General features: G+C 37.8%; 2 protein-coding genes across 2 annotated transcripts; both read right to left on the reverse strand.

The window, feature by feature from the left end:
• Positions 1-8,634: 8,634 nt before the first annotated feature.
• On the reverse strand, positions 8,635-11,815 carry LOC122654592 (probable leucine-rich repeat receptor-like protein kinase At1g35710). Its single transcript, XM_043848756.1, has 3 exons — positions 10,868-11,815; positions 9,458-10,745; positions 8,635-8,981 (listed from the first exon to the last, which is right to left on the reverse strand). Exons 1-3 carry the CDS (start codon positions 11,813-11,815, stop codon positions 8,662-8,664), a joined length of 2,556 nt encoding a protein of 851 aa, XP_043704691.1. The 3' UTR covers positions 8,635-8,661.
• A 4,989-nt stretch (positions 11,816-16,804) lies between these two features.
• Positions 16,805-19,857, reverse strand: LOC122654601 (probable leucine-rich repeat receptor-like protein kinase At1g35710). Its single transcript, XM_043848768.1, has 3 exons — positions 18,746-19,857; positions 18,027-18,667; positions 16,805-17,223 (listed from the first exon to the last, which is right to left on the reverse strand). The coding sequence occupies exons 1-3, from the start codon at positions 19,855-19,857 to the stop codon at positions 16,904-16,906; spliced, it is 2,073 nt and encodes a 690-aa protein (XP_043704703.1). The 3' UTR covers positions 16,805-16,903.
• Between the last annotated feature and the right edge of the window lie 5,767 nt (positions 19,858-25,624).

Consider the following 25,624-nt stretch of genomic DNA (forward strand, 5'->3'; position numbering starts at 1 on the left):
GGGACCCACCTAGGAATCACAAGTCTAATCAAAGCCACTTGTTACTGTTTTTATTGCTTTCTTCCATCCTTATTTTTTTTTTTTGGTAAATTCTCATCCGTAATAGAGTACTAATTCATATTCCTTTTTCTTTTTTGTTTTTGGTGCAATTCAAGGGCCCACCGGCCATCAATCTCAACAGGACCCCATAAGGAGGCAATGAGGGGACCCACAAGGGGTCAAATATGATACCCAAAGACTCCATTTCTTGGAAAACAATTAAATGTGGACTAGGTGTCGTTAAAGAGACTTGAACCACCGATCAAGCGCAATTCTCCCAAGGGAGTAGCGAACCACCAGGACAAGCCCTGGATCGACCTAATTCATATTCCAAACTATACGTTTTGGGTCTCATTAATATTCCTTACTCTTGAGTCAAAATCTTCAAAGTCTTTTGCCTCTCCCACAAGGGAAGTTGATATAAGAGTCCACAAAGTCATCTCACAAATTTGCTTCTTATTAGTGAATTTTGACTGTATATTTCTGCGGCCAAGTGCATAGAACTTCTCCCAACAGTTTTTGGGTTTTTCTTTGTAAGTTATCAATAAATTTCACTTATTTGAATCTTGGGTTGTCTTGGAGTGTTTTATTTTAGGGTAAATTACATGGCGACCCCCTAAGGCTTGCCCTAAATACAATGCAATTCCTTGAGTTTCTAAAATATACAACCGACACCTTTAAGTGGACGGTGTTAAGCATAAAATTTAATGGCAATTTTGTCGTTCAATTAAAATAATCCTATTCTAACCCTTATTAAAAGAACACATTTGAACCCTCTTTAATTAGGGGTATAAATGAATAGCCGAAATCCGTTTCCGTATCCGTGTAGCACTACCCGAATCCGTCCGAAAGCTAAACGGATAGGTCATAGCTATCCGAAAAGCTATATTTACATGTAAATGGATAAAATATCCGATCCGTATCCGTGTCCGTATCCGTTTAGCACTATCTGAATCCATCCGATAGCTAATCGGATGCGGATGCGGATGCGGATATAGCACTATCCGAGCAGAATCCGATCCATTTACAGCCCTATCTTTAATTCTATCATATCCGCAAGCATAGGACCTGTGCGCAACTCCTGCAACTTCGCTACACAAATATGCAACTCCTGCAACAACCCAAAAGAAAAGGTAAAGGGACATCCTTTGCTTTGATGATCCATCGATATCACCCTTTGATCGCCAAACATAAGACTCAGATTGATTATTACAAAACTGCAATCTGCTCAGAATTTGTAAACTGAATACCATACACATTTCAAAATTGAACAAATCAGAGCTGTCCCATGTAAACCCGAATTTAACTACCAAAGGTCTTCACCCACAAACACCAACTGCAGAATCTCATTACAATTGAATTTTGTTTCCAAATTCAATATACCAAATCAACAAGAAATTTAATAACGTTGAATAAAAAATCGTTTCAGTAGCCTTCAAAATCGCAAACAACTCATAAACAAGAAAACCATTTTGAGGAAGAAGCACATGCATTTTTGAGGCCTATCGCATTTCAAAATATTGCAGATTCGAACCCCAAAATCTCATTTGATTTGATTGAAAAACTTGCAACTTTGAAACCTAGCAGATCGCCATAGAAAGAACCTTAAACCGCTTTTTCCTTATCCCACAAATGGTTAAGTAGCAAGCAAGGGATGGAGTTGAAGATGGCCTCACCAGATCGCCATAGCAAAAACCCTAAACCCCATCTTCCTTATCCCGTGAATGGTTCGAGTAGCAGGAAATGGAGTTGAAGATGGCCTCAGTAGATCACTAGACCCTAAACCGGTGAATGATTCGAGTAGTAGGGGAAGGGGGGTGAAGTTTGGGCTGCCCTATGGGCAAAATGGTAAGCTCACACTCCATTAGGAGTATATTTGTCATTTTAAGGCATCAATGGCCAACACTTCAACAACTAACGGGAATGCTCTAACGGAGTGGAACTGAGTGTAACAAGTACCCTAAACTTAGGGGGTCCAACTGTATATTTTAGAAACATAGGGGGTCGCACTGTATTTAGGGCAAAACTCAAGGGGTCACTGTGTAATTTACCCTTTATTTTATGGGCTTATTGAAATCAATTAAATCTTTTCCAAACTGAATGGGATCAACTTCATAAGTACTGTTCTCTTGAGCTAGCCGCTCTAGCTTTGTGGCTCTGAAATTAGACATGTCCAAGGCCTATGACCGAGTGAAATGGGTCATGATAACAAATATCCTCAAGTTTCTTGGTTTCCCAGATAAATGGACATACCTGATCAAATCTCTCATCAGCACGACTTCTTTCTCCTTTAAATAAATGGCAGTCCTTTTGGCTACTTTAAACCTTCTAGAGGCCTAAGACAAGGATGTCCTCTTAGTCCTTACCTTTTCCTCCTCACTATGGAAATCCTCTCACGGCTGTTTGAGGCAATCAGGGAGACGGGAACCTTTAAAGGGTCAGAATTGCCTGAAATGCTCCTGAAATTACACATCTCTTTTTTGCTGATGAAACTTTCATTTTCTGTAGGAATTCTGAAGAAGATATCCTTTCTATTAAGACTACCCTTGAACTCTTCTAGGACCTTATTGGACAGGAAATAAATTTCTCTAAAAGTGAACTTTTCTTCAGTAAAATACTAGTATTGAAGATAAAAGAAGAACTTGCAACCTGCTTGGTATGAAGGAGATGAAGCCTGATTCCTTGTACCTGGGAACTAAGCTCTTCTACCACAAATCCAAGGTGAAGGAGTTAGAACCCCTTGTCCAACACATCAAATCCAAATTAAACCTGTGGAAGGCAAATTGCCTTTCCTTTGCTGGGATGCGTGTTTTAATACAATCCATCTTAGCATCCATACCTTCGTACCTAGCTAATGACTTGCTTCGATTCATGTTTCCACAAAAAATTTGCTCCTCCCTAGACTCAATAAATCTAAATTTCTGGAACAACAACCCACCGAACAAACACAAAACCCATCTAATTGGGTGGGATAAAATCTGCACTCCCAAAACCATGGGAGGGTTGGGACTTCACAAATCCCACATCCATAATAAAGCCCTCATCACCAAATTAGGTTGGAGACTGATAAATGAAAATACTTCCCTTTGGGCTAAAATAATCAAGGCAAAATACTTCTCCCACACATCCATCTTTAAGCCATGTGTGGCAAAAAAAGAAAGGAACATGGACTTGGAATAGCATTGCCTCTGTACTACTAGACCTCAAAAAAATCGTGTGGAGAAGAATTGGGAATGGAATGAATACCAGTTGTTGGTATGACCCATGGGTACCAATTATACCAGGGCACTGTATACCTCCAAATTTTCACAACCAATCTTATTGCCTGGTAAGTGATCTCACCATCAACCAAAATTGGAATTATGATATCCTATCACATATTCTGCCTAACTGTTTGAATCATGAAATTTCTAAATTGAGTCTATCTGATTCTATGGACTGCTGAAGATGCTCTCTTGCTAAAGATGGAAGCTTTTCCACCAGACTGGCAGCAAACCTTTTAAATCCACTTATTCAAACTAGGCCCCTTGTATCCAAGTGGTGGCGCTTTTTCTGGAAACTAAATATCCATCCAAAATTTTAAATGTTTTTTTGGCGTGTCTTGAATGTAGGTTTACCTATCAAGGTTACTCTCTCAAAGTGGACATCGATCAAGCCTACATGTGTTTTCTATGATGCTCATGATGAATCCCACTGGCATCTCTTTCTATCTTGTGAATGGACTAAGCGTATCTAGGCCTGCAGACTCAGAACTAAGCACTTAAAAAGCTCTAATCTTGCACACCTTTGTGCTTCCCTCTTCCAATCCAAGACTATGGACAAACCAACAGCTATTTGGTTTTCTTTGGTTTTCATTATTACTTGTTATTTTATTTGGACTGTAAGAAACAAAGTAATTCACAAGCTAGTGCCAGCAGACCCTACCCCTGCAATCAAACTTGTTACCAAATGGATTAAAGATCTGAATTTAAGACCAACACTGGTGCACAACCAAATGATTGATAATATTGTGCATACACACACTGACCTTGGTGCTTCTACAAACACTAACCATGAATTGAACTTACCTATCTTATGTTGTGCAGGTCTTTCTGAACCAAATGTAGGTCTAATAGGATGGGCTTATAGCTTTTTGCTAGACGACCAGAGTGTTTTAGCATCTGCAGGATTTGCTACTTCAACCGACGAACTGAAGGCTGAGCTACTTGAAATATTGCAGGGGTGGAAACACGCTGTGACTGATGAAATCCAATTAAAAGAAATTTGAATTACTAACAAAAACCTACATAAACTTTTGGTTTCCAAGCAACATATAAACATTCCTTGGCAAATCGTCCCTAGTTTCTTTGATCTAGCTGAACAAATCTCAAACTTTACAAATGTATAGTTTAAATATAAAAATAATATATGGACCAGTAGACTACACTCTTTAGCAACCTTCTCTATAACCAATAGGAATGTTATCCCACCCTTTCTCTATGATGTAAATATGTTTTGCTCTCTTTAAGTTTTATATATTACTTTTCCCTTAAAAAAAAAAAAAATAAAAAAAAAAAATAAAAAAAAAATAAAAAATAAAATCGTAAGTACTGTTTTATCATTTAACAATGTTCAGAAATGAAAGGCTACAAATGTAAATTTTCTTAACAAGTAGAGGTTGAAAAGGACCCACCGAGCTAGGAATCAAAGACTTGTGCTTCATAAATCAAAATTGTGGTCAGGTCAAGGCAAGTTTTAAAATGTAGCTTCTTTTTCATATTCAGCTTATATGATAAGAGTTCATATTGGGTTGTTTGATTTTCCTTCATTTTTGGTTCATGGGTTTATTGCAACTTGCAAGGTATCGTAACGGTTATTGGTCAACCCGAAAACGAAGTATTGGATTAGTGACGATATGGATCGATTGTAACAGACAAATTTACCTCTGATTCTCATTTAAAAATGGGTCTTTTAACCATTTACCTCTTGTCCATACTATATCATTGATACGGTATCGGCACGATATCAGGATCGATAACATGTAAAATTGGTATCGTATTAGGCGATACAATACCGATACCTCAAACCATGTTGTGTTTGTATACTTTTGAGCCATTGTGGTCAAAGTTTTAAAGAACAAAATCGGATCAGAATTGGCTCCCGTCGATTTTTATCTAATTCTGATTCGAGTTGGAGGAATCAACCAATTCTCCTAACCGGTCCACAACCTATATATCAAGAAATATTAAAGAAAAAAAAATCCCATTTATTGAAATAAAAGGGGAAGAAGCGTTAAGTTACATATTCTTGTGATTCATCCAAGTTTACGTCGATTTGCATGTCTTTCTCCTAAATCCGAAAATGGCTCCATAGATATTTCAAACTGAAGATTTTTTTTTTGAAACGATAGGTGCCAAGATCGCCCAAAAATGAAAACAACCCCCCAAGTTTATAAAAACAAAGGAGAAATTGCACAAATGATATTTCTCGGTTATAAGTGCAGGTGGATTCGGGAGAATCAGTCCAATCCAAATCGGATGGCCCGATCTAAGAAAAAGATCTTGTGCAGTCATGGCGGGAGCTGTGCGCACAGGTGCAACACTGCTAAACGATAGCAAAAACGTACAGGGATAAGGTAATCATTTCACAGGTGGGTCTCACCTGGGCCCCACATGTGAAATGACCACCTCCCCCCTGCATTTGGAGTGATTTCCGTGCTGCATCTGTGCAGCTCCCGCCACGACTGCACAAGAGCCAAGTCCCCCGATCTAGGCCTTGAGTTCAATTCGATTTTTTAATCCTTCATCTCGAATGTCTATTTTTTGGGTCTTGAGACTCGTTACTATTGAGTCAAGGTCATTAGGGTCTTTCATCCCTTCCAAGAGAAGGCAAGCACTATTGAGTCAAGGTCATCAGGGTCTCTCATCCCTTCCAAGAAGGCAAGTTGAGACAAGAGTAAACAAGGCCTCTTTTCCCTTTACATTACTATTCTTTTGTTCAAAGTCCAGGTCATCAGGGTCTCTCACTCGCTCATCCCCTTCCAAGGCAGCAAGTTGAAACAAGAATAAACAAGGCCTCTTGTCCTTTTACATTACTTACGTCAGATTTAGACGTACACTCAATTCTTGTGGGTTATAAGTCTTATTCGTGTCACAGGGGCTATGGAATTAATCACATTCTTAATCATCATTATTTGTTTCATTAAAACCGATTAATTCAAACGTTGATAGCAACTTTATTAATAAAAGTAGTATATACTCCATGAAGGATGAAGATGACACAACGGGGAATGGTTTTGATAATTCAACAAGAAGGCCCAAGGTGACCATTTTACCAATGTCAAATTGAAGCAGATAATCTATTAACTGTTTCTATCTCAGATCGATTCTTGGATAAAAGCTAGAGCTTTTGGGCAAGTGTATTCTTGGAATTCATACAAGGAAAGTGGTTCAAAACACTGGACCCTAATGTTATGTGTGTGTCGAATTCATGTACCCGTTCGTTTTGAACTGCGATGGTAGTGGAGGGCTTCTATCCAACCCGATGGATCTACTCGATGGAGTAGTATTTATATTCTTTACACGTTTTGATGTAAAGATGTTAAATTTGGGGTTTTCGTGTTAGGGTTTTGAGTAGAGAGAAGCAGAGCTGTTTTGGGTGTTTTTGAGAGATCTGTTAAAAAAACAACGCCCATAAATGGAATTTGCAGAAGAAAACGAACATAGAAGAGAAGAATCAAACGCACAAACACACAACACAGAGATTTTACGTGGTCCACCCCCAAGAAGGTAGGCTACATCTATGGCCGGCGATAGAACTTGATTTCACTACTTCTCTCAAGAATATTACAAACCCTCAAATCTGACATATCTCTTTCAACAAGATAAGAACACTATATAGGAAGCCCTAACCTAGAAAAATAAAAAAATTCCTCTAGACACAAAAAAAAAAAAGACCACCCGGTCTGGGTTAGACCAGAATTGAACATATGTCGAAATATATATCATTTCGAAGGTCTCGATGAGCTCTACAGGACTCACATCTCTGGCGGACGGTGACAAATGCACTTTTTAGGCCTCCAATCATGATTCGAGGCCGAAACAGCCCACCAAAGATTTCCCACTGCACTTTCTGGATAGAGATCAGGCTTCACCAATAACAAGATCTCCACTTTGTAATTTTCTTCAATTAAATAGTAAAATATCTTCAGCTTCGTCCGTAGACGTAACACATCATATTGGTGTGTGAACCACGTTAAATCTGTCATATTGCTCTTTTTTTTTTTGTATGTGTGTTTCTATTCTTGTTTTGCTTGGTGTTTGTTCTAACACCAAAGTTTCACAACCCAATTTTAATAGTTGTTAATTTCCTTCGTCTTCATGAGATCTTATTGTCGCTTGGTTCCCTTCAGAGTACAAACAAGTATGGATTTTTTTTTCTTCTTGATTCATTCTGTTCTAAAACATGTAGAGAGGAGAAAGGTCAGACAGTTGGCTGCCGGAAGTGGAATACAGGAGGAGAGGGGAGGATACCAGGGGCAATTTTGAGTTTTTGAAATACCAAAGAAGGAGAGATGAAAGTCGTATTTTATACGAGATTCAAATAAGAAATTAAGAATGGGAGAGTATCAGTAAATTTAGGCCAAGTATGGATCTTTATCACCTCCAGTTGGCTGCCCGGCCTAGTTCCTCAGTTCTTCTAACAAAGGGGGGCTGAAATGACCTCTCTACCCATGCCCAAACACTCTGCTTAGGTGGGGTCCACCATCCCCCTATTAGAGGAACTTGGGAACTGGGCCGGTCAGCAAACTGGAGGTGATAATTTTCCGACCAAGTATAAGGTAGTGATAGTAATTGCCCATTTTCTACCGATACAGTTAAGAGGCGTACTGGGCTTCAAAACACTTGGGCCCAACAGCCTAATGGTCTAACCGCATAAAATCATGGTCTGTCCAAGTGGTGCATGGGATCCACATGATCCATGAACTAACACTCTGAGAGTTTAAAAACACTAGAATCAGAATGATAATATCTATCTAACTTAAATTGGAATCAGCCTAATTGGATAAGATTGGCCTTGAAATCAGCATATTTCAGGCACTTAGGGTTTTACGTCACGGAAAATCAAGATCAACCACAATCAACTCCAGTCTGATTTAACCTCCAATTCTAAAAACCCTGAACATTCTAGCTGGCTTTGTCTTAAGAAAGCTTCTATTAGAATCTCAAGACTCTAAGACGATGGCTTATTGACAAAACATTTTAACTAGGAATTAGGGCTTGGAGGTTCATCCACGGTTTCAAGAAGACATTAGAATGCCTATTCGGATTCCAACCGATCCAGTATCCATAAGCCATTTCTAGGGTTAGGGTAGAATCTCAAAATGCTAATTACTACAGCATAAATGGCTATGTCAAGGTAGGACATAATATATTCTAAAGATCAAGCAAGTTCTATGGATTATTATTATTATTATTATTTTGTGACAAAGGAAACAAAGTGCTTATAAAGGTTCAAGTTAGGAATACCCAAATTTAAGAAGAAAAAAACTAACACATTAATTACTATAAGAATACACCTTAGCAATATCGATCCGTGTCTAATCTGATTTTATATTGAGGTTCCCTAATGACCACAATGACATCATGCAGAAGGATTTTGATGAGGGTTCATAGGACTTCCTAGTTCCTGAGATATGTATTGCATAGTTGGACGAGATTTTGGATTGGTGCACAAGCATGAAATTGCAAGCATCAATGAAAAAATCAAATCTTGTGCTACCAATTGTGTTGGTGATGGGAGACGCGGGTCTAACACATCCTCTAGTATTATGTCTTTTGCATTTGGCAATTGTAATGAAGATATGAGCTCACCAGGATGCCTTCCCATAATTGTTTCTAGTGTCAGCACCCCAAAGCTATAGACATCGCATTTTTCAGACACAACCATGGTATAGGCGAGCTCTGAAAAGGGAAAAAGACAACAAATTCAGCTTCGTCAATCCTCATACAATCTTATGAATATTCAAATAAGTATGTATACCATATAAAGCGATCTTTTGTAGGGTGAATTCTTGAAGCTCCATTTGGTTGCAAGGGAACTGGGAAAGGGTAGGGAAGGCAAGTGAAGGAAAATATTTGTAGTTCCTGTAAATTAAATATATATATATATATATATATATATATATATATATATATATATATATATATATATATCACCTTCTAAGGCAATATTTTCATTTCTCTAGCAAACAAACACTAAGAATAACTATTCATGTAAAATATTTTACCCATCTTAGATAAATATTTGCATTTCTCTTGCAACCAGATGAAGCCTGAATTTCATTATTCAAGAGTAAAAATGATTGAATGGTTCAAAATCAGTATCAACAATCTTAGAGTTATAAGCTATGGAAAAAGATGAGTATATTGTTACTTACCTGGAGCAATATATCCATATGTGCCTACAGGTATAGTGCGGTTGGACGAATCAAGATTTAGAAATTTAGCAGTTCCAAAGTCGGAGACATGAGGCTCGAGATCTGCATCCAACAATACGTTTTTGCTTGATATGTCCCGATGAATTATTGGTGGCATACAATCATGATGCAAGTAAGACAAAGCTCGAGCGACCCCTTTGATGACATTTAACCGTTTCCTCCAATCCAATTCCACGGCCTCTGCTTCAATTCCAAGTACATAAGCTAAGCTTCCCCTATCTATGTATTCATAAACTAAAAAGGTGCCCCTTGGATGGGAACAAAACCCGTAAAGTTTCACAATGTTCCGATGCCGAATTGTTGTTAATACGTGTATCTCATTAGTGAAGCTCTTCTCATAAACTTTCTCTTCAACTTCTCGACGATGAAACTTTTTCACAGCTACTACTTTCCCTGTAGGTAGCTTTGCCATGTAAACACTCTCACAACCTCCAGTGCCAATGCAATATTTGATGTCAAAATCTTCTGTTGCTTCCAAGATGTCATTAAATGCAATTGTCCCGTTAAAGTTCCATATGGAAAATAAATCTCCATTTTTTGATGTTCTTGTATCAATGGTGGACTTTAGGGACTCTGCTTTCCTGGAGTGGATGAACCAGACGACAACAATAACAATTACAAGAAGTATGATGCTACAAAGAGATAGAAGAATGGCAATGAGAGCCTTGTCCACTGGGTGCGGCCCTTTCTCTATGCATTTACATATGGTGCCCGAATGATCATTGCACAGACCTTTGTTATTCCATGCTTCAGGTGAAAATGTACAAGCTATTGTGTATGGAACAACACCCTCTAGATCATTGTAGCCGAAATCCACTTCTTTAATAAAACTGAGTTTCCCCAACTGTGCAGGTATTGAACCATTTAACTTCTTGTGGTTGAGATAAAGTTCCTCCAATAGTTCCATATCTCCAATTTCCATAGGGATTGAACCAGTAAGCATATTGTGACTCAGGTGCAATACTTTGAGATTCTTAAGATTCCCCATTGTTGTCGGTATTGAACCAGTAAACATATTGTTACTCAGGTACAATACTTGGAGATTCTTAAGATTCCCCATTGTTGTAGGTATTGAACCAGTAAACATATTGTCACTTAGGTCCAATGTGTCGAGATTCTTAATATTCCCCATTGTTTCAAGAATTGAACCAGTAAACTTATTGTAACTGAGGTCCAAATAGATGAGATTCTTAAGATTCCCATTGTTGCAGGTATTGAACCAGTAAACCTATTGTAACCGAGGTCCAATGAGTTGAGATTCTTAAGATTCCCGATTGTTGGCAGTATTGAACCAGTAAATTTATTGTAACTGAGGTCCAATTTGTTGAGATTCTTAAGATTCCCCATTACCGTAGGTATTGAACCTGAAAGCAAGTTAATTCCTAGGTCCAACCGAGTTAGATTTCTCAAATTCCCCATCGATGTGGGTATTGAACCTGAAAGATGGTTGGCTTGTAGCACCAAGACATTTAGATTTCTCAAATTCCCTATCTGTGTGGGTATTGAACCTGAAAGCGAGTTAGCTCTTAGATCCAACTGAATTAGATTTCTCAAATTCCCCATCTGTGTTGGTATTGAGCCAGAAAGCGAGTTACCTCCTAGATCCAACCGAGTTAGATTTCTCAAATTCCCCATCCATGTGGGTATTGAACCTGAAAGATGGTTGCCTCCTAGCACCAACTCATTTAGATTTCTCAAATTCCCCATCTGTGTGGGTATTGAACCTGAAAGCAGCCTGTTATCTCCTAGGTCCAACCTAATTAGATTTCTCAAATTCCCCATTTGTGTGGGTATCGAGCCACTGATTTTATTGCCATAGAGGGAGAGACTGATGAGGCTGCTCAACTTACCTATAGTCGGAGGGATTTCCCCTTGGAGATAATTGAAATCATAACCGTTTGAAGATAGATCAAGATGGGCGAGTTTGGAAAGCGTACCGATGGCGTTTGGGATGGTTCCAAACACTGCACTACCACTGAGATTGAGATGGACTAGATATTGAAAAGAAGAGAAATTCAATTTGTTGAGATCAGCATATAAGCTTTGTGAGGATAAGTCTATCACTGTTACTCTTCCAGCAGCGTTGCAAGTTATCCCATTCCACTTACATGGGCTTGTATCATCTGCATTCCAAGAACCAGAAAAGTTGTGGTTACCGCCTTTCCAGTTGAGTAGAGCTATGGCTTCTGGTGATGATGATGATGATTCAGATGCTATTGCTATTGTTGTAGGGATCACAGTGGTGAAAAAAACCCATACAACAACTATTTCCAATACAAATGTAATGAAGGACGCCATGGATGGAACAATTCGGATTCTGTCGATCTTTGGCTTATTTCAATGCTCTCTCATTCACTGCTACTATATAGCAAGTTTGTTGGGTTTCTCCTGAGAAATAATCTCTCTCTCTCTTCTTCACACCTACTCCACCGTTCAAAGATGGTGAGAAATCAAAAGTCAAAACAGAAAGAAAGAGTTACGTGGAGAAGCAAAATAGTGAAGAAAAAGACAAGAAGAAGAAAAGTGGAAAGAGAGAGGAGAAAATGAACACAAAAGGAGAGGAAGAAAAAAGGGAAGGGGGTGGCACTGTCCCGCCTACCTTGTCTCCTACACAGCAATACGGTACCTCTCCTCTCATATGGCTTATAAATAAATACGAGAGGGAGAGGAATGGGGTGGAGGAGTTGAGAGAAACCTTCTGAGAGGTAACCAGTAACCTCTGTGAGGGGTTTGTAATAGCCACAGAGATGTAATCTCTGTGAGGAATGCATAAGAGCTACAGAGAGAATAGCCTCTATGATGAGTACATGTTGTATTCTTATAGTTCCACCTCTTTAGGTGAATTTTTGTGTTTATCCAAGGTCTTTGTTGATGTTGTAATCCTCTAGTGGTGATTAGAGAAGTTGTAATCTCATTGATTGATAGTGAAAGTTTTGATTGGACGAGATCCTGTGATTTTTCTCTTTAGTGACAGAAGGATTTTTCACGTAAAAATTCTGGGGTGTAATTTTATTTTCTATTACTTTGTATTTTAGTGGGACTCGTACAGTTACCATTTACAGAATTACTATTCATATTTACTGTTTACATACATAGTGTTGGAAGTGTTGTCATATTTCTTCCCGTGACTTACACCCAAGTGAGAAACCGATTCACCATTTTTCCCCAACAAAACTTGCCTTGGAGTTTTTTAAATCTTACGCATACTGAATAGGATCAGCTTCATGACTACTGTTTTATCATTTAACCATGTTCAGAAATGAAAGATTACAAATGTAGATTTTCTCAAGAAGTAGAGGTTGAAAACTGAAAAGGACCCACCTAGGAATCAATCAAAATTGTGGTCAAGTCAAGACCACATGTTTTTCTTTCACCATTCACTAGGAAATCAAACCTATATAAAAATCCTATAAAATTTAGCAACCTTTTTATATTGGTCCAGTCAAGACCACATGTTTTTCTTTCAGCAATCACTCGGAAATCAAAGCTATATAAAAAACCACATGTTTTTCTTTCACCAATTACACGGAAATCAAAGCTATATAAAAAACCTATAAAATGTAGATACCTTTTCATATTGGGTTGTTTAATATTTCTTGATAGGTTGGGCTGATTCTCCTAACCGGTCCACAACCTATCAAGAAATATTAAAGAAAAAAATCCCATATATTGAAATAAAATGGGAAAAACCTGTTAAATTACATATTATTGTGATTCATCAAGTTTATGTCGATTTGCATGATAAAACTCCTAAATCCGAAAATGGCTCCATATTTCTTTCAAATCGAAGATTTTGTTTTGTTTGCTTCTGACACGGTAGGTGCGTAGATCGGCCAAAAATGAAAACAATCCCCAAGTTTTAGAAGCAGAGATAGCCAAACAAAGGAGAAATCGCACAAATGATCTTTCTCAGTTATGAGTGCAGGTGGAATCGGAAGAATCAATCCAATCCAGATCGGATGGCCCGATTAGGCCTCGATTTTGATTCGATTTTTCAATCCATGATCCCTAAAGTCTAGTTTTTGGGTCTTGAGACTCGGAATTATTGAGTCAAGGTCATGGAGGGTCTCTCATCCCTTCCAAGAAGGCAAGTTGAGACAAGAAGAGTAAACAAGGCCTCGGATTGGGTTTCACTGTTAAAGAGTAATAAAGCGCATTTATATTGACTGCAAGTAGGTTCCACATTGAATCATGCTCTGGCGGTGCCACAGCTTAGAAATGGCCAATGGCCATGTCCAAGTTGTGATCCACTTGAAGCTTCTTTCAATGATGATCCATGAAAGTTTAAAGGGCGTGTTTGGTTCGGTAAATTTGTAGGTGCATATATTGATTTTGTATAAAAGCTTATAGAAAAACTTTCTGTGGATTCGTTTAATCCATGAAAGTTTGACACTCTCAAGAGTTTAAAAATCCAGAATCGGAATCTGGATCGTTCTCGGTTGATTTTGATCTAAGTTAGATCAGAATCAGCTTGGATCAGATCAAATTGGCCTTGGAATCGGCATATTTCAAGCATTTAGGGTTTTCCATTCAGTAATAGCCTAAGTCAGATTAGAGAGAATCGATATCGGGTTCAGCTAATTCGGATCTAGATAAGCCTCTAATTCTTAAAAGTTTGAACACTTTATTTGGATTTGTCTTAAGAAAGCTTCAATTACAATCTCAAACACTCAGATGATGGTTTGTTAGCACAACATTGAAACTAAGAATTAGGGCTTGGCGGATCATCTGCGGTTTCAAAAATTGGGATCATAAGGCATATCCCAATTCTAGCCGACCCAAAATGATCGATCCATAAGCCATTTCTAAGGATTGGTAATTAATACAAGAAAATACCTCAGCAATATAAGATTCATGTCTATGAAACTATATGAATCTGATTTTATTTCGAGGTTCCCTAATGATCACAGGTGGTGGGAGATGTGGGTCTATTAAATTCTCGAATATTATGTCTTTTGCATTTGGCAATGATAATGAAGAGATGAAATCACTAGGATGCATTCCCATAATTATATCTAATGGCAATACCCCAAAACTATAAACATCACATTTTTCAATCACAGCTATTGTATAAACAAACTCTGAAAAGAGGGAAAAAGAAAACGGTAAAGCTGTTTGTAACCGAGGTGGTTACAACTTATGATATAACCAGTCTTGTATGTCCATCACTAGACGCCATTGCACTTGCCACATATAGGGATTAAATTGTCATTTTACTTTTGAGTGTATAGCAAAAAAAAGGTTAAATTGTCTATTGCATGGGTATTAAGGTAATTTTGTTGTCACACACATGAAAAGGAAGGACGGAACTTGCTGGAGTCGCCGGTAATGGCCGGAATGCCACATCTGTACTAGTTGTAAGGAAAACCAACCATTGCTCACATTTTTTACTTCACTTTCTAAATTATTTCAGAAATCAATCAAACCCATCGTATGCTGAAGAAAGAATAATACCTAAATTTGAGGTTTTAAAGTTATTCAGCAAATCGTAGAAAACACAAAGTTTCAGTCATACGGCGGTCGGTTCTCTGGTTTACAATTCTTCCATATATATATGACAAGAAACCAGTACAAAGGGGCCTATTCTGGCCATTACTGGTGACTCATACTTATATATGACAAGAAACCAGAGAACCATTCATGACTTGCAGGAAGCATCCTTTATGGAGCACCCAACTGATGATTTCTTCCATACTTGTATATGAGAACCCATTTGTTGACTTATCCCCATTTGAGGATAAGCCAGTAATTGTTAACCAGAGAACCCATTCGTGTTTGAGCGTACATCAACATCTTCCTTTTTCCACCACTCTCGAGCTTTCGTTTGACCCCAAAAAAAATAGGGGTTTCTGAGATAGATACAGAGTATGAGCAATGGGGTTTTTTGAATCTTCAAAGAATGTGAAGATTAGAAAGGCTTTCCTACTTTGAAATAGGGAAGGAAGGGGAGGTTAGGTTAGAAAAATAAGTCCAGGGAAAGGGATCTTAACAAATGCGCCTTGGATTTTGGCCGGAATAGGGATGGAGCGTCGTTGTTTCTAAAACCTCCTTGGGGCACTTTTGTTCGATCAAGAATGCTATTTTCACTGTTAAGGATTGATTGTGAAATTCCCATTTTATCCTTCTAACTCAATAAAAACATAGATAATATAGTGACTTTAAACTTTTTGTGTGAAATTACATCAATTGTCCTTAAATAAAATGTTACACCAGTTGTATTAAAAGGGCATGTACAGCCTGGTTACAAAGTCTGTTTGTAACCTTGTTACAAACAGACTGACCCAAACGAAAAAAGAACAAATTCAGTTTCTTCATAGAATCATATGAACATTTTGATTCAATTATTACCAATTTGAGAAATATGAAATATATGCAACGAGGTAGTATTTGGGAGGGGGTAGAGATCAAAATGAATTCATAAGTATGTGTACCATATAAAGCAATATTTTTCAAACCGACCCGCCCAGCCCTTGAACAGGTTCACCTGGTGGGTGGCAGGCCACAAATTGACCCTTAATACATAACTTAGTGAAAGCAAGTAGAAAATTAATGAAAATCAGGAAAAAGTAACAAACGATATAGAATATAAAACTAATAAAAAAAAATAGCAATCTCATCATTTCAATTTTGAAATTAAATCAAAAGTCAACCACCTTCACTCTTCTTGCCCCAACAATGAGATGAATAGTCGTCATATTGTTTCTTCATGGGGTATACAGATTCGATTATTGTAATCTGCTTCTCGTTTTCCTTGATGGGATTTTTTCCCCGGTTGACCCCTTCTCGGGTAGTCTTGTATACTGCTCCTTTTATCTTTAACGCATTTTTCATTCACAAAAGATAAAAATCATCATCACTTGATTTAGTAATATAAGCATTCTTGGTAGAGAATGATCACGGTTTTTGAGAAGGGATAAAATAACTAGTGAGAGGGATAGGCACGCCGCCCATGCATGTGTAATAAACTAGCAGCTAGCACCAATGGGGGCATAGGATGGGATAACATACAAGAGGGACATGAGTCATTTCAAAGGGGAGGAGAGAAAGATAACCACAATGGTCGCTAGCTTACGGTATACCAACGGTGTGCCCATCCTTTTCCCAAATAACTATTTGTACAAGACTTTACTATTTGCCCATCCTCAGTATACTATTATACATTCTAAAGATCAAGTTCCATGGATGATTATTATTATTTTTTTTTATTTTGTAATTTAGGCAACAAAGTGCTAATAAAGGTTCAAGTTAAGAAAACCAAATTTAAGAAAAGCAAAAACAAAAAATGCATTAATTAATACAAGAAAACACCTTAGCAATATAGATCCATGTCCATGAAACTTTATGAATCTGATTTTATTTCGAGGTTCCCTAATGATCACAATGAAACTATGCAGAAGGATTTTGATGAGGGTTCATAGGACTTCCTAGTTTTTGAGATATGTATTGCATAGTTGGACGAGATTTTGGATTGGTGCGCAAGCATGAAATTGCTAGCGTCAATGAAAAAATCAAATCTTGTGCTACCAATTGTGTTGGTGGTGGGAGACGTGGGTCTAACAGATCCTCTAGAATTATGTCTTTTGCATTTGGCAATGATAATGAAGAGATGAGTTCACCAGGATGCCTTCCCATAATTGTTTCTAGTGCCAGTACCCCAAAGCTATAAACATCACATTTTTCAGTCACAACCATAGTATAGGCGAGCTCTGAAAAGGGAGGAAAAAAAAACAAAATCAGCTTCGTCATACAATCTTATGAACATTCAAATAAGTATGTATAGCATATAAAGCAATATTTTTTCAAGCCGGCCCAGCCCTCAACCCGGTAATAATACATAATTAACTTAAGTGAAAATTAATGAAGATCAGGAAAAAGTACCAAACGATATGTATTATAAAGTTTATGTTTTGGGCAAAGCGTTGTGGGCACTTAAGCCTAACCGAATTTACCAAAAAAAATAAAAAAAATCCTGAACGATCTGATTCATTGCAGCCCAGAGTCGCTGCCAAGAAAGACTTCTTGGCCCATAATTCTATTGGATTAAAGTTGGGCAGCGAATATTGAACCAATTAATTATAGGTTCAATTGGGTGGGCCTTGGGCCAACCTTCACATTAGTTCTGGATGGCCTATTAGGCGCACCTTAAATGTATATGGATCTCAACTCTCGAGTCTTTTGCAGGGTGAATTCTTGAAGCTCCATGTTGGTTGCAGGGGAAGTGGGAAAGGGAAAGGAAGCCAAGTGAAGGATAATATTTGCATTTCCTGTACAAAATATATCACTTTCTAATCCAATATTTGCATTTCTCTTACAACTAATAACACTAAGAATAACTTTTCATGTAAAATATATTTTGGTTCTTAGGTAAATATTTGCATTTTCCTTGCAACCAAACGAAGCATGAATTTCCTTTTTAAATAGTACAAAACATGATTGAATGGTTCAAAATCAGTATCAACAATCTTAGAGTTATAAGCTATGGAAAAAAGATGAGTATATTGTTACTTACCTGGAGCAATATATCCATATGTTCCCACAGGTACAGTGCGGTTGGACGAATCAAGATTTAGAAATTTAGCAGTCCCAAAGTCGGAGACATGAGGCTCAAGGTCTGCATCGAACAATACATTATTGCTTGATATGTCCCGATGAATAATTGGTAGCGTACAGTCATGATGCAAGTAAGACAAAGCTTGAGCGACCCCTTTGATGACATTTAAACGTTTTCTCCAATCTAATTCCACGGCCTCTGCTTCAATTCCAAGTACATAGGCTAAGCTTCTCCTATCTATGTATTCATAAACTAAAAAAGTGCCCCTTCGATGAGAACAAAACCCATAGAGTTTCACAATGTTCCGATGCCGGATTGTTGTTAATACGTGTATCTCATTAGTGAAGCTCTTCTCATGGATTTTCTCTTCAACTTCTAGGCGATGAAACTTTTTCACAGCTACTACTTTCCCTGTAGGTAGCATTGCCCTGTAAACACTCCCACAACCTCCAGTACCAATGCAATATTTGATAGCAAAATCTTCTGTTGCTGCCATGATGTCACTATATGCAATCCTCCCGTCAAAGTTCCATATGGAAAACAAATCTCCATTTTTTGGTGTTCTTGTATCAATGGTGAAATTTAGGGACTTGGCTTGCCTGGAGAGGATGAATCAGACAACAACAATAACAAGTACAAGAAGTATGATGCTACAAAGAGATAGAATAATGACAAACCTCCATTTTTTGGTATTCTCTCTGCATTTACATTTGGTACCCGAATGATCATTACACAAACCTTCTTCATTCAATGCTCCATATAAAAATTTACAAGCTATTTTGTCTGGAACAAGACCATGTAGATCATTGTAGCTGAAATCCATGTGTTTAATAAAATTGAGTTTCCCCAACTGTGCAGGTATTGAACCATTTACCTTGTTGTAGCTGAGATCAAGTCGCACCAGTTGTTCCATATCTGCAATTTCCATAGGGATTGAACCAGTAAACATATTGTTACTCAGGTCCAATGTGAAGAGAATCTTAAGATTCCCCATTGTTGCAGGTATTGAACCAGTAAACATATTTGATCTCAGGTCCAATGTGCTGAGATTCCTAAGATTCCCCATTGTTGCAGGTATTGAACCAGTAAACTTATTGTTACTCAGATCCAATGTGTTGAGATTCTTAAGATTCCCCATTGCCTTAGGTATTGAACCATTAAAGTTATTGTAACTGAGGTCCAACCGAGTTAGATTTCTCAAATTCCCCATCTGTGTGGGTATTGAACCTGAAAGCAAGTTTAGACCTAGGTCCAACCGAGTTAGATTTCTCAAATTCCCCATTTGTGTGGGTATTAAGCCGCTGATTTTATTGCCAAGTAAGGAGAGACTGATGAGGTTGCTCAACTTACCTACAGTAGGAGGGATTTCCCCTTGGAGACTATTGACGTGCTCAGTGTTTGAAGATAGATTAAGATGGGCGAGTTTGGAAAGCTTACCAATGGCGTCTGGGATGGTTCCAAACAATGTACTCGCACTGAGATCAAGACGGACTAGATATTGAAAAGAGGAGAAATTCAATTTGTTGAGCTCAGCATTTAAGCTTTGTGAGGATAGGTCTATCACTGTTACTCTTCCAGCAGCATTGCAAGTTATCCCATTCCACTTACATGGGCTTATTGTATCAGTTGCATTCCAAGAACCAGGAAAGTGATCGCTACCGCCTTTCCAGTTGAGTAAAGCTATGGCTTCTGATGATGATGATGTTAATGCTATTGTTGCAGGGATCACAGTGGTGAAAACAGCCCATACAACAACTATTTCCATTACAAATTCAATGAAGGACGCCATTCATGGATCAATTTTGATTATCTTTAATTGACTTATAATTTCAATGCTCTCACTCACTGCTATCAATTATATCAAGCTTCCTTATATATATGAACTTTCTTAAGAAGTTGAGGTTGAAAGAGACCCACCCAGGAATCAATAGTGTTGTAGTGTTTCACGAATCAAAAGTGTGGTCAAGTCAAGATCGATCATATATATGTTCATGTTTTGACACCCTCCATGATGTAGAAGAAGAGATATCAGATGAGTTCTTGAACCGGTTGGACCAACAAATCGAAGTCTATTCGTACTGGTCGGAGGTATTAAGTGATATAGGGTGAATTATATATCAAATTGAAGATTTTTTGGCTGTTTTTGTGTAAGGCGAGACTGCTTGCCAAAGTTTTGAAATTTGAAATTTGTTTTCTTCTTCATGCAAGCTTCCCTATGTTAGGGCTTCGAATTTTCATATCTAATCAGTTTAATTCTTGAATCGAAAAAAATTCTGTTTTTTTCTCTACTTGGGGATTCAAGGTTCGTCGGTGTTAGAACTACATCTAACCCCCAGTTTTCTACTGTGTCACTCCACTAGGAAATGGAAATCATCAAAGCCACTAACTGCTGGTTTTATTGTTTTCTTCCATCCTTTTAATTCTATTAATTTTTTTCCGGTAAATTTATCCTTTTAATTCACCCTGTTAATAAGCTAAGCTATCCCAGTAATAGACTTCATATTCCAAACTATAGTTTTAGGTTCTCAATATTCTTTACTCTTGAGTCAAAGTCTTCAAAGTCTTTTGTCCCTCCCACAAGAAAAGTTGATATAAGAGTCAAAAAGGTCTTGTCACCAATTTGCATCTTAGTGGGTTCTTGGCTGGCTTCTTTGTGAGTCTTTAACTCTTCTATTTAATATTGACAGTATAGCTCTGCAGCCAAGTGCATCTAACTTCTCCCAACAGTTTTGGGTCTTTCTTTGTAAGTTATCATTAAATTTCATTTATCTAATTAAATCTTGGGTTCCCTTGGAGTGTTTTAGGGCTTATTCAACTCAATTAAATCTTTTCCAAACTGAATGGGATCAACTTCATGAGTACTGTTTTATCATTTAACCATATTCAGAAATGAAAGGTTACAAATGTAAATTTTCTTAACAAAGTTGAGATTGACAAGGACCCACCTAGCTAGGAGGAATCAAAGAATCGTGTTTCACAAATCAAAATTGTGGTCAAGTCAAGATAAGTTTTTCTTACACCATTCGATCAAATGTAGCTTCTTTTTCATATTCAGCTCATATGATAAGAATCGTTATTGGGTCGTTTGATTTTCTTTCATTGTGGTTCATGGTTTTAGTGCACGGTATGAGAACGGTTATTGGTCAACCCGAAAATGTGCTATTGGATCAGTATTGATATAGATCGATCATATTGAACAAATTTACCCTTGAGTCAAAATTTAAAATGGATTTTATTTACTAATTGACCCTTTATCCATATCGTATCATTGATACGGTATCAGTACGATATCAGGATCGATAACATGCAAAACCTATACGTATCGCTTGATACGGATGATATGATACCGATACTTCAAACCATGTTGTGTTTGTATACTTTTGAGCCACTGTGGTCAAAAGTTTTAAAGAACAAAGTCGGATCAGAATTGGTTCCCGTAGATTTCTATCGAATTCTGATTCGAGTTCGAGGAATCAGCCAGTTCTCCTAACCGGTCCACACAGCCTATCAAGAAATATTAAAGAAATAAAAAAACAAAAAAATCCCATATATTGAAATAAAATGGGACAAACCCGTTAAATCACATATTATTGTGATTCATCAAGTTTATGTCAATTTGCATGATAAAACTCTTAAATCCGAAAATGGCTCCATAGATCTTTCAAAACGAAGATTTTTTTTTTTATTTGCTTATGACACAGTAGGTGCGTAGATCGGCCAAAAATGAAACAAATCCCTAGAATTCAAATCCTCTACTGCTGAGCTGCCCGGTAGGACCATGCTGTCCAGGCACGATCAGGGCAACACCGTGTCAAGGCAGCACGGTCTTACCGGATAGCTCGACAATAGAAGATCCAAATTCCAATCGCCATGAGGTGGCTAAACAAAGGAAAAATTGCACAAATGATATTTCTCAGTTATGAGTGCAGGTGAAATCGGGGGAATCAATCCAATCCAGATCGGATGGCCAGATCTAGGCCTCGGTTTTTATTCGATTTTTCAATCCATGATCTCTAGAGTCTAGTTTTTGGGTCTTGAGACTCGTTATTATTGAGTCAAGGTCATCAGGATCTCTCATCCCTTCCAAGAAGGCAAGTACTATTGAGTCAAGGTCGAGACAAGAAGAGTAAACAAGGCCTCGTGTCCCTTTATATGACTATTCTTTTGTTCAATAGTCAAGGTCATCAGGGTCTCTCATCCCTTCCAAGAAGGCAAGTTGACACAAGAGTCAACAAAGGCTCTTTTGTCCCTTTACATTACTATTCTTTTGTTTTTGTCTCACCAATTCCGTCAGATTTTAGACACTCAATTCTTGTGGATTACAAGTCTTATTCGTGTCACAGGGGCTATGGAATCACATTTTTTTTTGTTGTTGTTGTTGTTGTGATGAAACAAAGTGTAATCACACAAATCACACACCAATCCTAAAAGATTAATCGACTTTTGATCACATTCTTAATCATCATTATTTGTTTCATTAAAACCGATTAAAATGTTGATAGCAACTTTATTAAGAAAATAGAAAAGTAATATATATAGTCCATGAAGGATGAAGATGCCAGCACCGAGCCACCGACACAACGGGGACTGGTTTTGATAGTTCAACAAGAAAGCCCAACAAGGTGACCATTTTACCAATATCACATTGAGGCAGATAATCTATTAAATGTTTCTATCCCAGATCGATTCTTGGATAAAAGCTAGAGCGTTTGAGCAAGTGTTTTATTGGAATTCCTACGAATAAGGAAAGTGGTTCAAAACACTAGACCCAAATGTTATGTGTATCTCGAATTCATATATCCATTTTGAACTGTGATGGTAATGGAAGGCTTCGATCCTACCCGATGGATCGACTCGATAGAGGAGTATTTATATTCTTTACACACCTTGATGTAAAGATGTTGAATTTGAGGTTTTCGTGTTAGGGTTTTGAGTAGAAAGAAACAATGCCATCTTAGGTGTTCTTGAGAGATCTTCACATCATAACTTTCTTCTATTACATAGTGAAACATCTTCAGCTTTGCCCGTAGACTTAGCACATTGTATTGGTGTGTGAACCACGTTAAATCTCTGTCATATTGTTTTTATTTTATTTTTTTTTTCCGTTTATGTTTGTGTTTTGCTTGGTGTTTGTTCTAATACCAGAGTTTCACAACCCAAATTTAATGGTAGTTAATTTCCTTCATTTCATGAGATCTTATTGTCACTTGCTTCCTTTCAGAGTTCAGACAAGCATGTTTTTTTTTTCTTCTTGATTCATTCTGTTTGAGACTGTTTATGCTTGACATTGCTTGATTTTCTTTGGAGGAGGAGAGGGGAGGATACCAGGGGTAATTTGGAGTTTTTGAAATACCAAAAGAGAAGGAGAAGTGAAAGTTGTATTTTGTACGAGAATCAAATAAGAAATTAAGAGTGGGAGTATCAGTAAATATAGGCTAAGTACAAAACAGTAATAGTAATTGAGCCAGGATCACATTCACGTACGTGAACGTACAAGAATGGTTCACAGCCGTTCAGATGGAATCCACTCTATTGGACCCACATAGAGTGGATTCCATCTAAACGACTGTGAGGCATTCTTGTACATTCCAACTCATAGTAATTGCCCATTTTTTGCCGATACGGTTAAGAAGCCAACTGGGCTTCAGAACACTTTGGCCCAACAGCCGAATGGTCTAACCGCATTGAATCCACTCTCAGAGTGTCAGTTCTCAGAGTACTGAAGCTATTTTCAATGCTGATCCATGAACTGACACTCTGAGAGTTTAAAAACCTGGAATCGGATCTACCAAAAAAAAACTGGAATCGGAAAGCCAATATCTATCTAACTTAGATTGGCATCAGCCTGATTGGATAAGATTGACCTTGAAATCAGCATATTTCAGGCACTTTTTTCCGTCGGGTAAAATCAAGATCAGCCACAGCCAACTCCAATTCGATTCAGCCTCTAATTCTGAAAACCCTGAACACTCTAGCTGGCTTTGTCTTAAGAAAGCTTCTATTAGAATCTCAAGACTATAATAAGATGATGGCTTATTGAAAAAACATTTAAATTAGAAATTAGGGCTTTGAGGTTCATCCACGGTTACAAGAATTGACATCAGAATGCCTATCCCGATTCCAATCCAGAACGATCGATCCATAAGCCATTTCTAGGGTTAGGGCAGAATCTCAAATATATATATATTTTTTTAATAAGTAATCTCAAAATGCTAACTACTAAAGCATAAACGACTATGTCAAGATGAGACTAAAAACTAAATGATCATCTTTGCACAATCAAGAGAGCAATCAATGGGGTTACTGGTCTCTGTGTCGGATACAAAGCTTTAATTGATTCTAATAGCTCAAAAGAAAGCTCTATACAAATCGTAAATTATTCATCACATGTACTATAATTGGACAAAAAAATGGTATTTTGGACCTTCAATAATAGGGGGTGAAAATTAATATTGACATTCAATTATAATGCTCGGGTAAAAACACTAAACCCTATGAACAATGTTCATTGGAGAAAGTTTTCCTGCACTAGGGTCATTAATGTTCACCCCATATTGTAATTTGATAATACCCTCCTACTGTTTCCAATAACTCTCAACCATGGTTCGAGGAATCGGATAATCCAATACCTGGTCATCCCGTATCGGTGCACTAAGGATAAAAACGTTTAAAAAAATAAAGTTTTTAAAAGAAAATATGGGCAAATCTGTCCAACACAGACCACTATGTATTGGTATCGACTGAGACCACTACCACCCACGATACCGATTACTAAATCCATGATCTCAACACCATCCAAATGCACCCCTTGTCCATGGCTGAAGGAAAACCATCCCCTTCTATATTTGAAAGGACCAAGTTTTCTTTCACCTTCATTGAAGAGAGAATCTCTTCAACCACAGGATTTTTGCACCTGTGTCCTTGAGGAAGAGTTAATGATGAAACTGTTCCGTCTTTTTTAGAAATCCAATCAAAACATCAAACCACCCGTATATGGAGAGATTCTCTGTTTGGTTTTTTTTTTTTTTTTTTTTTTGGATCTTCCTGTTGGTTGGGGTGGGGGGGGAGCCCAAGAGAGTGCTCAAGGATAGCGTCCCAACCACAAGATGAGAGGACGGCCCGGGGATGGGGATGGAGGTGTGAGGGGGGAGGGCAAGGGGGAATTACAGATGTCAAGCATCCGATGGGGAGGGGGGAGAGAGTCGAACAAACGACCTCTACCTAGAACTTAGGCCAATGCTCTACCGCAACTAGCAGCCATCACCATGCCAGGAGGCAATTCCCAGATATGGGTGACGAAAAACCATCGGCTATTTGTAATGTAGTACATTGTGAATTGAATAATAAAACATTGTACCAACCTGATTCAGCCATTTCCAATGCTTTAGAACTTGGCACCATGGTTTTAAATATCAGTATCAATATCCATTTTGATCTGAGTCTCGGTTAATATTTAATACCGACTAATATTAGTAGTATAAGAAGATTACAGGATCAGCCAAGTATCGATATTGAGATCAATATTTGAAACCATGCTTGGCAGGCTGGGGTAATCA

The sequence above is a fragment of the Telopea speciosissima genome, chromosome 1, assembly GCF_018873765.1.
Source record: "Telopea speciosissima isolate NSW1024214 ecotype Mountain lineage chromosome 1, Tspe_v1, whole genome shotgun sequence".
Classification (NCBI taxonomy): domain Eukaryota; kingdom Viridiplantae; phylum Streptophyta; class Magnoliopsida; order Proteales; family Proteaceae; genus Telopea; species Telopea speciosissima.

What these genes read in the sequence shown, in the direction of transcription:
- LOC122654592 (XM_043848756.1), bottom strand. Translation starts at nt 11,815, where the DNA reads ATGGCGTCCTTCATTACATTTGTATTGGAAATAGTTGTTGTATGGGTT. An exon ending in TTTCAGGTTCAATACCTACG is followed by an intron (nt 10,746 to 10,867) that starts GTAATGGGGAAT and finishes CGGTTACAATAG; the next exon opens with GTTTACTGGTTCAATACCTG. An exon ending in ATATGGATATATTGCTCCAG is followed by an intron (nt 8,982 to 9,457) that starts GTAAGTAACAAT and finishes TTCCCTTTTCAG; the next exon opens with AGCTCGCCTATACCATGGTT.
- LOC122654601 (XM_043848768.1), bottom strand. Translation starts at nt 19,857, where the DNA reads ATGGCGTCCTTCATTGAATTTGTAATGGAAATAGTTGTTGTATGGGCT. An exon ending in GAGAATACCAAAAAATGGAG is followed by an intron (nt 18,668 to 18,745) that starts GTTTGTCATTAT and finishes CATCCTCTCCAG; the next exon opens with GCAAGCCAAGTCCCTAAATT. An exon ending in ATATGGATATATTGCTCCAG is followed by an intron (nt 17,224 to 18,026) that starts GTAAGTAACAAT and finishes CTCCCTTTTCAG; the next exon opens with AGCTCGCCTATACTATGGTT.